At 39.5% G+C, this 16,155-nt stretch overlaps 1 protein-coding gene across 4 annotated transcripts in view; it reads right to left on the bottom strand.

Moving 5' to 3' along the window:
- Positions 1 to 16,155, bottom strand: part of Cdc42bpa (CDC42 binding protein kinase alpha) — a 184,316-nt gene that overhangs the window by 9,164 nt on the left and 158,997 nt on the right. For 3 of the 4 annotated variants that reach the window (XM_027418850.2, XM_027418849.2, XM_035445641.1), the window contains 5 exons: positions 13,966 to 14,559; positions 12,257 to 12,354; positions 9,919 to 10,003; positions 8,915 to 9,038; positions 7,853 to 7,970 (listed from right to left, as the gene is read on the bottom strand). In XM_027418850.2, coding sequence (XP_027274651.1) covers positions 7,853 to 7,970; positions 8,915 to 9,038; positions 9,919 to 10,003; positions 12,257 to 12,354; positions 13,966 to 14,559 — 1,019 coding nt within the window. The remainder of the gene's footprint in view (positions 1 to 7,852; positions 7,971 to 8,914; positions 9,039 to 9,918; positions 10,004 to 12,256; positions 12,355 to 13,965; positions 14,560 to 16,155) is intronic. The other variant, XM_035445642.1, reaches the window with a different exon arrangement.

The following is a 16,155-nucleotide window of genomic DNA, read 5'->3' on the forward strand; positions in this document are numbered from 1 at the left end:
CAATGTGCTGTTTCCTGTCCATATTTTCTTTTAAATCCTTATATATTTGTGGTGTGCGTGTGTGTTTTCCTGGACAGGGTCAGGTGAAAACCTTCAGGCACCAGTCCTTGCCTTTCCACCTAGTTTGCAACAGTCTCTCTCCCATTGTGTTAGCAAGGCTTGCTGGCACATGAGCTTGTGCTATTATGTCTACTTCTATGGGTTCTGAGGATCTGGACAGTGGTCACAGGGCTTGCACATCAGGCTTTTCCCAGCAAGTCATATCCTCAGCACCCCTATTTTTTTTTAAATAAAAAGTTTAAGTTTCCCCCACTCTATCACACTTCTCTTCACTGCCATAGAACACAAAATGAACTCAAAATGTATTTTGAAATGTTATACCAGTTTGCCCACCCTACTGTTTCAAAACCAATGAATCTTTCAGCACTTGGTGTTGAGGAAATAGTACCCCCTTCTTCTAGCAGGTTAAGGGAATCACTAGAGAAAGGCATCCATATGTGCAGCCCATGCTGACTTTCACTCTGCTGTGGCATGACCCAGGCTTGCTCAGGATCCCTTAGTCAATGCCAATAGCAACTATCTCACCTCAAGGCTTTATGAGGTTCAGCAAGAAAAAAAAAGGCCCAACTGCATCAAGCCTTTATTTTTCCCTTCTCTTCTCTTTACTGTTTCTCTCCTAGCTCAGGCTGGTCTAGGTAAGCCTCCCAAACATTGATGGGACTAAGTTCATTTGAATGAACTTAGGGCTTTGTGCATGCCAGGCAATTGCTCTCTCCCTGAGACACACAGTAAGCCAGTAGGCTATTTTTTATATATTTCACTTAACATCCTCTTATCTGCTCCTGAAACAGAGAAAAACAGAGAACACTGTGGGAAGGTAGTCCTTCATCTAGAATCACCCTGCCTTGTGCTGATCCAGCTGGCTCAGGTTGCTCAGGAAGCATACAGTTCACGACTGTTTCCAGTGTTGTTTCCTTAGTCGATATGTTTTCTTTCTTAAAAAGATTTCTTTTTATTTTATGGCATGTATGTCTGTGTGAGGATGCCAGATCATCTCGAATGGGAGTTATAGACAGTTGTGAGCTGCCATGTGGGTGATGGGAACTAAACCTAGGTCCTTTGGAAAAAGCAGCCAGTGCTATTAACCAATTAGCTATCTCTCTGGCCCCCAATATGTTATTTCTTTACACTGACTAAAATTATGACCAACACTTCACTCCAGCACATAAAATAGGTACTAAATATATTTATCAGATAGATGATTGGATTATATCTGTAACCCCCATTTCCTGCTTCAGGCATCAGATTAATTCTGCTGGTAATTAATGAATTTCAGATTATAGTCCTCTCTGTAGAAGATACTGTGCTTTAGTTCATATTGGTTTATGTGTGTGTGTGTGTGTGTGTGTGTGTGTGTGTGTGTGTGTGTGTACGTTTTAAAAACACAGATTCCACTTTATATAATTTTCAAAGAAAGAATAAAAATTTTTGAGAGCAACTGAATAAAATGGTAGCAATTTTTAAATTAAAAAAGCGTGCCTGTGTGTGCACACACACGTGTGGGTGCGAGCATATTCGTGCCACTGTGGGTGGTCAGAGGACAACCTTTGGGAGTTGGTGCTCTCCTTCACTGTAGGTTCTGGGGATCAAACCCACGTTGTCAGGCTTGGCAGTAAGCATTTTTACCCACTGAGCCTTGATGCAGGCCCCAATTCTAATTCTTTCTAAGCTGACCCATATGTTAACACAGCTCTCTCTGCTACAATATGTCAATGATCAAACAATTTAAAACAGGAGGCAGAAATAAGAAAGAAGTAAAAAGGAAATCTAGCAGTGTGTTTAAATGTTCTTGGTTGTTAACAAGGTCTAGAACTGGACACTCACTTCCCAGTTACCATGTGACTATGAACTCCTCTCCCCACAAAGGGTGATGGCTCTGGATGTGCCTGCAGCACTGGGCTTTCCAACACAACCGAACACTGACAGAAGGTCACCACAAACAATTCAAGCAACAATGCCACCCAAAGATGTCCCCAAGCAGAAGGCTGGCTGGTTAGCGGGTCCCAATTCAACATTGCTGTTTTGGTTCCTATATCAGATCTGCAAAGTCCACGTAATTCTGTGTGTTATATGTTTAAATAAAATGTTTTGCCTTATTTAATTTAAGAAAATTAAAAGAATTAAAGACAAGACAGTCACAGGCAGAAGCTTAGCATTTGCTCACACAGGAACAACCTTATGAAGGACAGCAACACGAATGAGCATTGCCAAGGGGCCCTGGAGACAGGAACTGCCAGAGTGGAGCTGCACTTCAAAGCTAAGATGGGTTGCTGTTCTTGTCTCTAAAGTAAGACTACCCTAGAACAAGTGACTGAGAATAAGCTTCCAAAATATGCCAGCAACCAAGAATGAAAACTAAAATACTAAATTATTTAGTCAAATGATAGACACTCTACTAGAATATAACAAGAAGCCAACTTTTGGGACTTTCTAGTTAAGACTATGCTGAAGAGTGGGGCATACTCCCACTGGTGGACATGACTCAACTTAGCTATGGTGAGCGGTTTCTCTCACAGGCAAGTCGTGACTGACTACAGATTCCTTGGAATATGCTTCCTGCTGCCAAGCAAACTAAGGCAGATTTTATTACAGTAATTCTGTCAAGTAAGACATTTGGATGCCATTATAATTTAATGTTAGTGACATTTAAAATATAAAGTAATTAATACAAACAAAAATAAGACTTTGAGCCCCTAATTTTCTTATGGAAAATTACATTACAAATTTTTAAAACCCATATTACCATTTTACTATTTACAGTTTGCATGGCATAACCCAAATATTTTAATATCCATAAAACCAACTTTCCTTCAAGTTCATATATGCATATATTACTTGATAAAATAGATACTCTGCTTAACAGCCATTTCAATGCATGGCCAATGGCAACAAAGGTGTGGGGATGGGTGAAAGGACCAGCAGGTGCCATGCTTCTTCAGGGTGTAGCAGCTTTGGTTTTTGTTGTTGTTGTTTTAATTTTTCTTATCTTGGGTTTTGATTGCAATTAAATCCAGATCAACAACTCAAAAGACTTGTAAAAACTGACTTTAACTAGAACTTTTCCTGTTACTTACTTGATATTTATAGCATTACTCTGGAGACTTTTGGTAGGTCTATGGCTTAAGTTCTACCCAGAATTTTATCTCATCCTGAAGTGAAGTGGTTATAAAGAGCTGCCAGAAAATTCAGAAATTCAGGGAACCCTTTTCTGTTTGTTTTAAAAGAATAAAAGATCCAGTTTGGGGCTGTTTTCATTTCAGCACGGTATTCAGAATGGAAAAATACCATACTTGGAAAACTATCCAACCAAGATCATACTCTAAAGCTGCTTCTGAATTATACAGAAATGCCTTGTTCCCCCATATTTCCCTCAGAAGAAGAGACAAGATGGACTGACAAGGGGAGGAAGAGGAGGATAATCAGGAGAAGGCAGAAAAGTAGTTGAAGCAGTCGAGGAGGGGGAAAGGGCAATCATTCCCCAAGGTGCCCTTCAGTGGTTAGCAAATGCACACGTGGTTAGTGGAGGTTAGCCCCAGCCTCAGCGGTTCATACCCTCAAAATCACAGAGTGTGGTGTACCGGGGGCAGAGCGCAGGGACGGGGGGTACCCAGGGTTTATGGAATCAGGAGAGAGAAACTGTTCAGCAGAATTGACAGTCATGTGATAGATGTGCTCAAAGTTGCTCGGAGAGGAGATCAGACCGGAGTGGTGATGAGGGGATGGATAAGGGAAACCTGGCTATCAAAAACAAAGAAAGGAGAAAAAGCTGTAAGGTCATGCGAATGGATCAGGGTGAGAGATACCAGACAACATGCACACAAAGAACAAGGCAGCATCTCCCTCAGAACTCCCAGTGAAATTCTTTCTGGCCTCAGAGAATTAACCTCTGTAATCAATTACTCTAAACAGGAGATTTTTAAAAGATCACTTCATGCTAACATCATCCATTTTACCAGCTGAGTGAGTAGCAGGATGGCTTCCAGAGATCCAAGAGCTTTCAGGCTTCAGGACTTTCTTATGAGATACAACAAAAGCATTGCAAAAGTCTACCCCAAACACCAAGCACAGGAACAGCAAGAGACTGCTAAAGGACAAGGGAACCAAAAACTGTTTCTAACTAGGAAGGTACAAACCTGCTTCCTCGGGCTCTATGGCCATTTCTCAGTTCTGAATTTATAGACCATACATACATACATACATACATACATACATACATACACGCACGCAACCCAGGAAGCACGTCACCATTGAGTGCATCCACAGTTCAGTAAGAAAAATTGCTTCTTGAAGAGGTTACTGAGTTCAGTATGCTGAGTTCATTAAGAACTTTAAGAACAGGTAAAATGTACTGTGCTAGGAATATGGTGACAAACACTACAGTGATAAATTGGTTGGAGAAAAATGTTCCTGTATTTCTAGCAACCACTAAACAACAACAAAATCCATAGGTAAACAAATGGTGAAGAAGATTCGAGGAAATGAGTTCTGTGTATTGTCTAAGGCTCGCATATCACTTTATATTAGCTGTCTATCTTCTCTCCACTCACGAGGATGGAAATGGAAGGGACATATCTGACAGGAGGTAAGAACGTGACTCTTCGCAGCTCTTCTGCCCTCTTCATACTCAAGACACAGGTGAGTGGACTTCAGGGTATCTGCTACAAATGAAGCAGTCACTCTTCCAAAGATCCCCCAAAACTTTCTCAGGTCTTAAGTATTTCACAGGAACATGATAGTGACTTGAATACAATGAGATAAAAACATCTAGGGTACATGCTCTTTGCACAGATGGTAACATGATTTTGGGACATGAAAGTTCTTACATATGTTACCAGATCAATGTAATTCCTCTTTTTTGGAAGAAGGATAATTCATAATTCCATTTGAGTGGAGAGAACATACTGAAATGAGACTACATTCAATTACAAGCTCTCTATCACACACGAGCACTCCTACAGACATGCATGTATAATGTCTAACAGAGTCTGCTCCTAGATAAGCATGATCCCGGCACAAAGTTAAGTGTTCACAAAGCATACACTGGGTAATTAAATGGATGGCTTTAGAGAGCTGGGTCATAGATCCTCTGGAGGTGAAATGAGAAAAGACATGTGGAAATAACAGGAAACAAACAGAATTTGGACACAGGAAACTTCTGATGCCTACTATGTGTGCAAATGAAGAAACAGCTTCATAAATCATGCATATTCCTGAAAATGTAAGTGCTTATCTTACACATTAAGAAAAATTAAAGGAATAGAAGACACATTTAAAAATGACTGAACTGGCAGGGAGAAAGAACTCGGTATTAATCTGGGATGGAGGCCAGGGGAGGTGGCTGTGGAGCTAACAAAAAGCAGGTGACAGCATACATCCCAGACTGAGCTGTCTAATTAGAATCAACAGCCAGCATGGAAGTCACAGGGATGGAGCCAGTGGATGAATGACAAATTCCATCTGAAAATGTTTTGCTTAATAATAAAAATGCTTTCAACAATAGTAACAAAAACACAACTTTCTGGTGGACATGGTGATGGGTACCTGGTGCACCTAGAAGGCTGAGACAGGAGGATAGGCTCAAAGGAACACTATGTCTCAAACAAACAAAAGATTTCTTTTAAGTGGTAAGAGAGTGAAGGGAGAAAGAAGTATAATTAGGCTGGGTATGGTGGCACAGGCCTTTGTTCCCAGCACCCTGGAGGCAGGTGCAGTTGGGTCTCTTTGAGTTTGAAGACAGTTTGGTCTTCATAGAGAGTTCCAGGCCAGTCATGGCTAGATAGTAAGACCCTGACTAAAAACAAAACAAAACAAAACAAACAAAAAACCCAAAACCAACCAACCAACAAACAAAAAAAACTTAAACAAAAAGAAATAAAGCTGCGAGGATACTTCGAACTTTCTTACAACATTTGAACTGCTAATTTAGAATCCAAGGTCCACGCTCCATTGTATGTGAAGGTTGGAAAGGACTTCGGATGAGAAACAACTCTTCACCTGGGGAAACCCTAGGCAGAATAACATTAAATCCTGACATTGTTCCACTTTAAGGAAAGGATTACAATGTGGGGTACACCATAATTCCTTTTACATGGTAAAGATGTGACAAAAACTTTCTAGGTGCACCAGAATGCAATGAAAGTGAAATACTTTAATTGTAAAAGGTTAATATCTATCAAAACCTTGCTACTATTGAACTAACATTGATTTAGCTGGCATTCTATTGTGCAATGTATTTGTGTGCCTAAAGTTGGTTCTCTCTCCACTCCTCAATAATGCTATATCAAAGATTCAAAAAGTTCAATTAAAACAGTACATTTGCCCTTGATCTCTCACATAAAAGCTATGAATACAGTTACATTTAACTGTTTAATTCACAAAAACTCTCTCTACTGAAGTATGTTGTGACTTTCACACAGAAAAATGAAATAGCAAGAACAGTTACAGCAGAGGCTTGGATCTCAGGACTCGGCTGCGTGTGCTGCTAAGATGAGAGCTTGAGCAGTGAGGACTCTGGAGCAATCGATGTTAGGAGTGGGAAGAGGAGGCGCCAGAGCTCTCATTCCAGGTGGAGGTTGAAAAGCAGAACAGCTCACATGCACAGCAGCTCTGATGTCTAATGAGCTTGACTTACACATATATAAAGGTCAGCCGTGATCTAGCCGTGCACACACTATATTTACCCAACACAGCTAATAAAAATCTGGATTACAAAGGGTCACTAATATGAATCATCTACACTGCTGTGGATGCCACCATCATCACCATCATCTTAAAGACAAATGGTAAGAAAGCATGGTCATGTGACTGGTATTTACAGACAAGCACACTGGTTGAAATGAATGTAGACTTTTTTCTTTTTTTTCCCCAGGAAATAAATGAAAAACTCTTTTTATAACCTAACTTTTACACTAGAATTTTTATTACACATCACATTTTTATCACTTCTCTCATTTCTTCTACCAATGGTATTGCTAATGAGATTAAGACAGATGTCTCTGGAAAGAGATTAGGATCAATATTTACAGTCCTCTCTGAAATTGCTGTGAGAGGAATTATTCCTAAAATTCTTAGCCCAGTTTAGCTGCTATCCCCACTGATCAAAGACTCAGACTCCATTTTAGCAGTTTTCTGGAGTGTGTGCCACTGACATTTTAGGAGCAAAGTGAGCCTGGATAATTTGCCAATTCCACTAGTAATTTTAACCTCAGCATAATGGGTCTGTGGATGCAATGCAATCTTCATGTTGTTAAAATACAACCATCTTCCTATGTTACACACTTCTTTTTACGTGTAATTGTCCAGGAAACAAGCTTGGATTTGAACAAAGGAACAAGACTTAATTTCACAGTTAGCTGAGAGGTGTGACTATGAATGATGAAGCCCATGTGGGCTTCTGTGGAGAAAAACACCCAAGTATCTACTGCACTGAGTGAAATCTTAAAAGTTTTGGCAGCTGCGTCTGGGACTTGTTACAGAACCTTTCAAATATGGCTGTTTCTTCCACTAACAACAGCAAACTTTTTTAGCAAAATGGAGAACTTTTCCAGGGTGGGGAACCAATCAAGAACTTCTGTTTTGGGTTTTGATAGATGTACGAATTGTAAGTTTCTTCTATCAGTATGCCACCATGCATCTTAAACAGACTGTGGCGCACTGGAAGAACATGTTCTCACTGTATAGCACCTTCTGTGAAGCTGTGCATGGATGTAAGCCTATGTACACATATTTCCCCATGCATCTGCCACTGACTCCTCACTCCATTCATATTCACACCCCTCCTCACGCCTCTTACCATGGGCAGGTCTTTTAGGATCTGTATTCCATCTCCAGGACCCATGTGTGCTATGTGGTTAAAATTAGTTGGGTTAGAAATTAATTTATTTCTCATTTCTGGATCTCGTAGCATCTCCCTGTAAGGTAGAACACCTGTTTAGACAGTTTTTCCACATTTAATCAATATAACTTTAAAAAAATTAAGCATACTTTGTTTTATAAAAATAAGTATGTAATTAGAATAACAGAATATATTAATAGTTCAATTCCTTAGACTGCTTTGCTTTTTAAATAAGATCTTAAGATTTAGGTTTTATTTGTTTAATTGGTTCAGTGCTGGGGATCAGAGATACTCACATGTATCAAGTTCTGTACCACTGAGCTCTGCCCTCTACTGGAAAGGGTTCCTTTAACATACATCAAAGAACCCCTGCTCTACTTTGCAGATACTATTGAGTGTTATATGTGCATCTTTTAAAACAGATAACATTTTAGAAATGGTTTTAAATGTAGCTAAATATGCTTGCTCATGGAGTATAGAGTTAATCTGAGTTATTTTTTTTTCTCTCAATTTTCTTTTTTTAAGAAAGGGGTCTTACCCTTTAGCTCAGGACATGCTGACCTCAAGCTTAAGGTGATTCTCCTGCCTTGGCCTCTTGAATGCTAAGATTACAGGCATGAGCCACCATGCCTGGCTTCTGTACTTCTTAAGGATATACAATTAGTATATGCACAGATGATTTATATTACAGTTATGTGTGCCAGGAAGAAGTATAACTCTTCATATATATACAGAAATAAGTGAAAATATGGTACTTTGTCCACTAAATTCTTAAAACCTTGACAGTATGCACTAAAATGGCACTGGGGGATGCACTCATTAGTGTAGGAGATAAGACTCCTGAGTGTTACTTATGCTTGGCAAATACTCTGCCAACAAGCCACCCTCCCCGACCCTACAATTTTGGACCACAGCTGAGCGACAAATTTTCAGATACCAAATCTTTCTTCTAAATTGTTTTGAGCTTGTCCTCTGTGTGATGGCAACATGGACAGATGCTGGCATAAGTTAACTGCATACCTCCTCTGCTGCATCCTCTCCTCCTCGGGGACTCGGAAGGAGTAACGCCGCTTGTTGTTGATACTTCTAACCATTTGTTTCCGACTATTATCTGATGTTTCAGGAACTACAAGTTCATCCCCTTCTGCGAGAAAGAAAATAATGACACCATTTAAATTGTTAAAGTTCTTTATATCTATTAATCTCTATGACATTGCAATCAATTGCATAATATGTACAACTGTGATAGTTAAAAGTTATACATTAAAACAATCAGAAAGCAAGCAATAATTTTCAGTGGAGTATGTGAAAAAATGCATGCTAAAATCAAGAATAGCTTGCAAAACACATTCTTACTTTTAATTATAAATATAATTTGATAGAAGCTACAGCTGTCTTGGTGTCAGGGCTTTGACCAGCCCCTTCTCACCAGTATCCTCACACTGTTTTCCTTCTCCTGCACAGTAGTTTCAGTGGCTCCAGGCCTGTCTGAGCAGCTGAGCCATCTCTCCAATTCCCTTTATTTCATTCTTACAAACAATGCCCCCACCTCCCTTTCCATAGATTATTTTCTCCCATCTTTACTTTCTAGGTTCTGGGGATGCATTCCTATGGTCTCCTTTGCCTCTACCCACACTGTCTTCAGTACTTTAGAGGTGCTGTGCAATCGCTAGAGATGGGTTTCTGAAGTCCCCACTGGAGCTCTAGCAAGTGTACATAATCTAGGTTCTATGCTATTATGGGCACCGAAGACTATCCAGCCGTATCCTCTGCACTTACCAAGAACTCCACAGGAAAAGAACATGTGGCAGAGTCAAACACTTTGCTTACACAGCCATATAGGCTTAAACAGATTTATTTGTTCACAGCTTCTCTTTGTTGTCTTGCCAGAGTTTGACAGTGGGTATTACACATCCAGAGTGAGATATGCCTGAGCCAAATTTGGACTAAAGCATTTCATATCCAAATGCTTTGGACTGACATAATAGTTCCACTGAATCAATCCTAGTAATATATTTTCTTACCTGCCATCTTATTTTTGAAATATATTAATCTAATAGTCTCCAACCCTAAGAGATTTAATGATCCTTCAGTGTTTAAAGGTCGGACCTAAAATAATAAAAATGAAATTAGTATTTCAATACAACCTTTAAAAATTAAATCATAAAAGTTTTAGTCTATTTATTAGGAATATACTATTAAGACCTTTCACTTTGGCCGGGCATTGGTGGCTCACGCCTTTAATTCCAGTACTCAGGAGGCAGAGGCAGAGGCAGGTGGATCTCTGTGAGTTCGAGGCCAGCCTGGTCTCCAGAGCGAGTGCCAGGATAGGCTCCTAAGCTACACAGAGAAACCCTGTCTCGAAAAACCAAAAAACCTTTCACTTAAGTCAAAATATAGTTCTTTAAAACATCTCAAGTTAATAATTCTTACTAGGAAGGTAAACTATGATTTAGTTTGAGCAAACTAACTTATCATAATAATAGTTTAAAGAAATTCTATTCTGGGTAAATAAAATCAAGCAGAAATACATAAACCTTAAAACTGATCATTTAAAAACCATCAGTGACCAAAAATTAAACTAAGAAATGAACACACTTACTTTATTAATTCTTAGCACCAAACACTGAATGCCCACATATCTAGAGATGAAAGTACTGAGAGAAAAAGGATCACGGACAACGGTGATGGGGGAACCAGCCATATAAATCAATACAGCCAGAACGCTACATTTTAAAACTCAGTTCTAAGTGGATTGCAGGCACGCATGTAATAAGAAAAAGTTTATTATGCACAAAATATTGCACATAGCAACAGGAGGGAGTCAGAAAGAATAAATTTGGAAAAAAATAAAGGTTGTATCTTTATGGTCTTGAAGTAGGAAAGTTTCTTAAGAAGAGAAAAAAGAAAAACCTAAACAACAGGAATAACATGTTACTTCAGTAAAATTAGTAATTTTGTTCAGGAAAATACACCACAAATATGAGATGTCACAAACAGAAAAGACTGTCCTGTGTGTTAGTAACCCAAGACCCACATAAAGAAGTCTGAATAGACTAGGAAGAAAAAAATTGCAAATTCAACAAGAAGAGCAAACATGACCAGGTATTGCCTGTAAGGAAAAGTATGGAGGACAGGCATTACCACAGTTAACTGGGATATACAAACCAGTACTTCAGAGACATGCTTTTCACTACAATTCAAAGAACGGCATGCTAGGGATATGGGGTCAGAAAGAACGGTGGAGGATGATGATGTGACTGTCGTTTGTACTGATATTCTGGAAACTAGCAATACTACTACTGTGTAAGGTCCAACAGCTGGAGCCCCTGTGCCTTAGCCATGAGGCTGACAGTGTAATGAAACACCTCCACATCTCCACTGAGACAGACGCAGAAATGCTGACAACAGCAAAAGTTAGAAATAATTCAAATGCTGTCAACCAGATAATGGATAAACACTAAAGTATTCACCTAAAAGACTTTTTGTTTGTTTGTTTGTTTGTTTGAGACAGGGTTTCTCTGTGGCTTTGGAGGCTGTCCTGGAACTAGCTCTTGTAGACCAGGCTGGTCTCGAACTCTGCATGTGGATGTGGTGATGATGGGGTACTGCATTCTTAAGGAAAGGAGCACAGCTCACAATGCTATTCATTTTTCAGGTTACATGCTTGCATATTACAAAGGTTATATGACAAAAATGAAATAGAAAACTGTGGCCAAACCAAATTTACAAATTTAAGGATGATATTTTTGTTGCTTTATATAATATAGCAATTTTCTGAGGGTTTACACTACTAATACGTCTTAAAATTGGGGCATATTTTTGCCAGTGGTGGAGCACGCCTTTAATTCCAGCACTTGGGAGGCAGAGATGGACAGATCTCTGTGAGTTCCAGGCCAGTCTGGTCCACAGAGCAAGTTCAGGACAGTCAGGGCTACACAGAGAAACTCTGTCTTTGATGTAGTCATGCCTTAAGCTTTATTGTGTACATGGGACTAGTTAAGTATCACCAGCAAACATTTTTCCAAATTGTGCTATATTTAAATATACCTAAAATAAACTTCGCAGTGTCAGACTCTCAAAGTTTGCACCAACACCAGCTACTGAGTTGTGTTGAACCAACTTCCTTCTTGCTCACACAGACTGACACTGCTGGCCTTGGTGGTTGCAGAGACCCCCCCCCATAGGAGAGGGAGGGGGAAGAAAAGGGAGAGTAGTGGGGTTCAGGGGTAGTAGCTTAATGTACAATATATACACTCTTGAAATGTCCTCACGCAACACAGTACTATGCACAATCACTATTTGCAATGAAAAATGTAAAAAATATTAACCAATTTGTCCCACATTTTAGTGTTCCATTACCTTTTTGAGAGGAAGAGTCTGTATCCATTCCATGGAGTTTACATCGAAGATATCAACTGCATTTTCACTATAAACGGAGAGATAAGGTGCGTTGTAACCTGGGGGGAGGAAGGAAGGTACAGCCTGCTGATTATTGTGAACTATTAAGCCCCAAATGCTTTAAAAGGTCTATCCTAAGCAACTGTAGAGTGGCATCTTTTCAAAACCCAACACTTATTACATAAGACTGATACTGAAAACACTTTTGAAGTGAGCAGAACATAAATCATGATGGAAGAACTGATAGACCATAGCTCAGATTATAAAGCCCAATACAGAAAGACTCAATGAACACACCTTGTCCAATAAGACATTCCATTGCATTTTAAAGTACTGGACTTTTAAAGCAATTAAGCTGTTGATGTGCTCTGGTTTAGAACAGATAAGTAAGGTATGCATGATATGTGTGTCCTAGCACAGTTCTGCTACAGACACTGTGACCTGCTGCTGTGTGGCAAGAACAGATGCTCAAAACACATTTGTGGAAGGAATAGCGACGTAAGTACAGGATAAGCGATTTACTCAAACTATAGTTACTGACTGAATTACACCTAGAAATGTGTTAGCCTGATGGTGACTTCACATCAGAACACTCAGGGTTAGCTGACTCAGCTACAAAACAGCATTCATTTTCCTACTATGTCACTGATAAAAAAAAATGTTCATTTCAGAAGAAATAAAACACTATAAACAGCTAAATCTGGTTGAGTAGGGCTAGAGGCTTTTGATCGTTCTTCTGAAATAAGAACTCACTGTTCTGAAACACAATCTCTCACCTATCACATGGGGTTGGTCTGGCCCTCCATCCTTCCTGCTGCAGGGGAGGGGTCCCTGCCTCCTGCCCCAGTAATTGTTTTACTAGACTTCTGAATTCCACCCTCTTTGGGCCATTTTGGGGCATCTTATTCTATTTTCTGTGTTTCCCAAATAGTTTACCTTTTCCTACTAATTCTCTAGAGGCTTTTCCCTCTTAGCATGTAAACAGGCTTAAGAGGCTTCCATTACAAGCAAAGCAATCTGAGCCAGACACTCTCCCCTGAATGCACCTGTAACACAGCATTCTAACCAGCCAATTACTCCCTCAGGAACCTCCCCTACTCTGAGAGGGAAGATGGCACTGAATCAATTTCACTCAGTTTCATCTCATATAGAAAAACAATATGTACTTAACAGTGGTAGAGGTATTAAATGATATATCAATATTTTTATGGAAAGAGTAAAATAAGTAAATTTAAACCAATGTATATATCTATAAAATGTAAAATGGAGTAATATTTCTTATAAAAGCCAACTTACATCTTTTAAGAACCGATTAAACACTTAAACTTCTCCAGTGTAAGTCTTACGAGCTACTGTTATATAAGTATACTGTATTTGGGGGGACACTGAAGAGAACAATTTGGGATTATTTTTAAATACATGGAGATTAAAAAAAATGTATCTCAGTCAGTTTTCCATAGAAAGATTAGTTCTACTTCAAGCATTTAATGTTCACCCTGTTTGTCTAGGTTTTACAATATGGTTATTTTATATTAGCAACATAATTAGTACTTGGATAAGACCTTGAGAGTGACTAAAAAACTAGCTGTTAGTAAAAAATGACTATATTTTAAGTAAATGAAAAGGCAAAAAGGGGAAGAAGATAGACCAATAATAAAAAAGAATCTTACAACAGGAGGAAGGGTTTGCTGGCCACATCAACTCTTGTTGTCTGGATCTTCGGCCCTGGCAGTCCGTGTATACCCCAATGCTGTTAAAACACAGCAAATACTCTTTGTTGGAGATCTCAACTGCACAGAGAGCATCCATTGGCTGATGTGCAATGAACGATAGTGTGTGGTCATTTGAATGGAGCATATTGCATGGACTTCCTTCTCCACTCAAGGGGTATCTCAGGAAGCCTGACTGGAACCCTACACAGAGCTGCTCACTGAAGATGGCCATCCACTGGACGTTACATGGGACTTGAATTTCCTTAAATTTCCTGTGCCGGGTCTTGCTCTGGAACAGCTCATAGCAGAGAACCTGTCTTTTCATAGCCACACACAGGCAGGACAGAGCCCCATGACGCACTTTCCCAGCAGTTATGGTCTGACACCCTTTAGTTTCTGGAAGCTTATAAAAATCTGTCTCTCGACCATCCAAGGCTGACATAGGAAAAAGTCGGACATGGCGATTTCGGCCCGAGATCACAGCAACAAGCTGGTCACTTGGAATGAGTTCAATCTGATGAATTTTCTTATTGTCACCAACTCTAATAATCTCTACAGGAAGAAACAACATTAAATGCAAAACGGTTGTATTGACTGTATCCAAATTAAACACCAAAGTATATAGCCCAACCCATATTAAAGACACATACACATACACACAAAAGTATCCAAGGTCAGAAATCACAGAGGAAACAAGGCGGATAATTAAACACATTATCAGATCATTTAACTCACTGACAGCTAATAGCTAGTATTAAGTTCAGCATCGAGATCTTGTCACCAAGGAACCCCATGTAAAGCATGCTGATGCTTTTTGAAGTTTGTTTTCTGGGGCTAAATCCTAGGAACTTCACCATGGAATTCCTAGTTTTAAAATTCAAGTAACTGCAACTCATGCGTCTCTTTAGGTATTTCTTTTTAAAGCATTATTCTATGTATGTGGGTGTTTTGCCTCACATGTATGTCTGTGCATCACTTGCATACCTGTGTCCATGGAAGCCAGAAGAATGTATCAGATACCCTGGAATGTGAGTTACAGATAGTGTAGGCCACCAAGTAGGTGCTGGGAAACGAACCTCTGGGTCCTTCCTGTGCAACAGCAGCCAGGACTCTTAGCTGTTGAGCCATCTCTCTAGCCCCACCTCTTCAGCTACTTCTTTGTATGTACATGTTGCCATGTATGCACACACAAGCATGAACCACCAGAAATCAGCCCAGGGTGTTCTTTCTCAGGAGCTGTCTGCTTGAGCTTTGGTTTTTTTTTTTTTTTTTTCTGAGTCATCTTGGCCACATCCACCCTTGTTTCTTAGTCAGGGTCTCTCACTGGGACCTGGAATTGGTAACTAGGCTAGGTCGACCGGCCAGTGACTCCCAGTGCTGGGATCACAAGCACACACTACCATGCCCAACTTTTTATGTGGTTCTGGGAATGCAGTGCTTACACGGCAAGCACTTACCAACTGAAGCATTCTCCTAACACTTCTCAAGGTATTTCTCTGGGGAACAAACTCATCAAGCTCAAGTGACCTGCTTTTCTCAGGCTCTAACCTGATACAAAGACAGAACTTAAAATGCCATGTTTATGAGAAGCAAATTCTCAGGCTCTAACCTGATACAAAGACAGAACTTAAAATGCCATATTTATGAGAAGCAAATTCAATTGGGTTTGCTTTATTTCACTCAGCACTTTATTTCCCCCCAGAGAGCTAAAAACCTGTTTGTTGTACTGAACCATAAGGGATTTTAGACATTATCTCTTAAAGCAATACTAAGAATGAGAAAAGTAATTTGTAGTTTTCTTTGCTGTGCCATCTTAGACATGAGTGGAACTGTTCAGTAAAATGGGAGTGGGGTAGTACACGGAGCATTAGAACTGAAAGGGGGTAACAGAACTGAAAGCCTTTTGAATTAAAGCTGGTGTGGTGGCAGGAGGACAGGAGGAAGAGGCTGGCAGATCTATGAGTTCGGCCAGCCTTTCTACATACTGAGTTCTAGGACAGCCAGAGTTATGTAATCAAACCCTATCTCCAAAAAAAAAAAAAAAAAAAAAAAAAAAAAAAAAAAAAAAAAACCCAAAAAAGAAAAAAAATCTTTTGATTTAAAAATATAGAAAATTATATCTGGAAAATCTTAGTAACACAATCTTGC

The sequence above is a fragment of the Cricetulus griseus genome, chromosome 5 (genome assembly GCF_003668045.3).
Source record: "Cricetulus griseus strain 17A/GY chromosome 5, alternate assembly CriGri-PICRH-1.0, whole genome shotgun sequence".
Taxonomy (NCBI): Eukaryota; Metazoa; Chordata; class Mammalia; order Rodentia; family Cricetidae; genus Cricetulus; species Cricetulus griseus.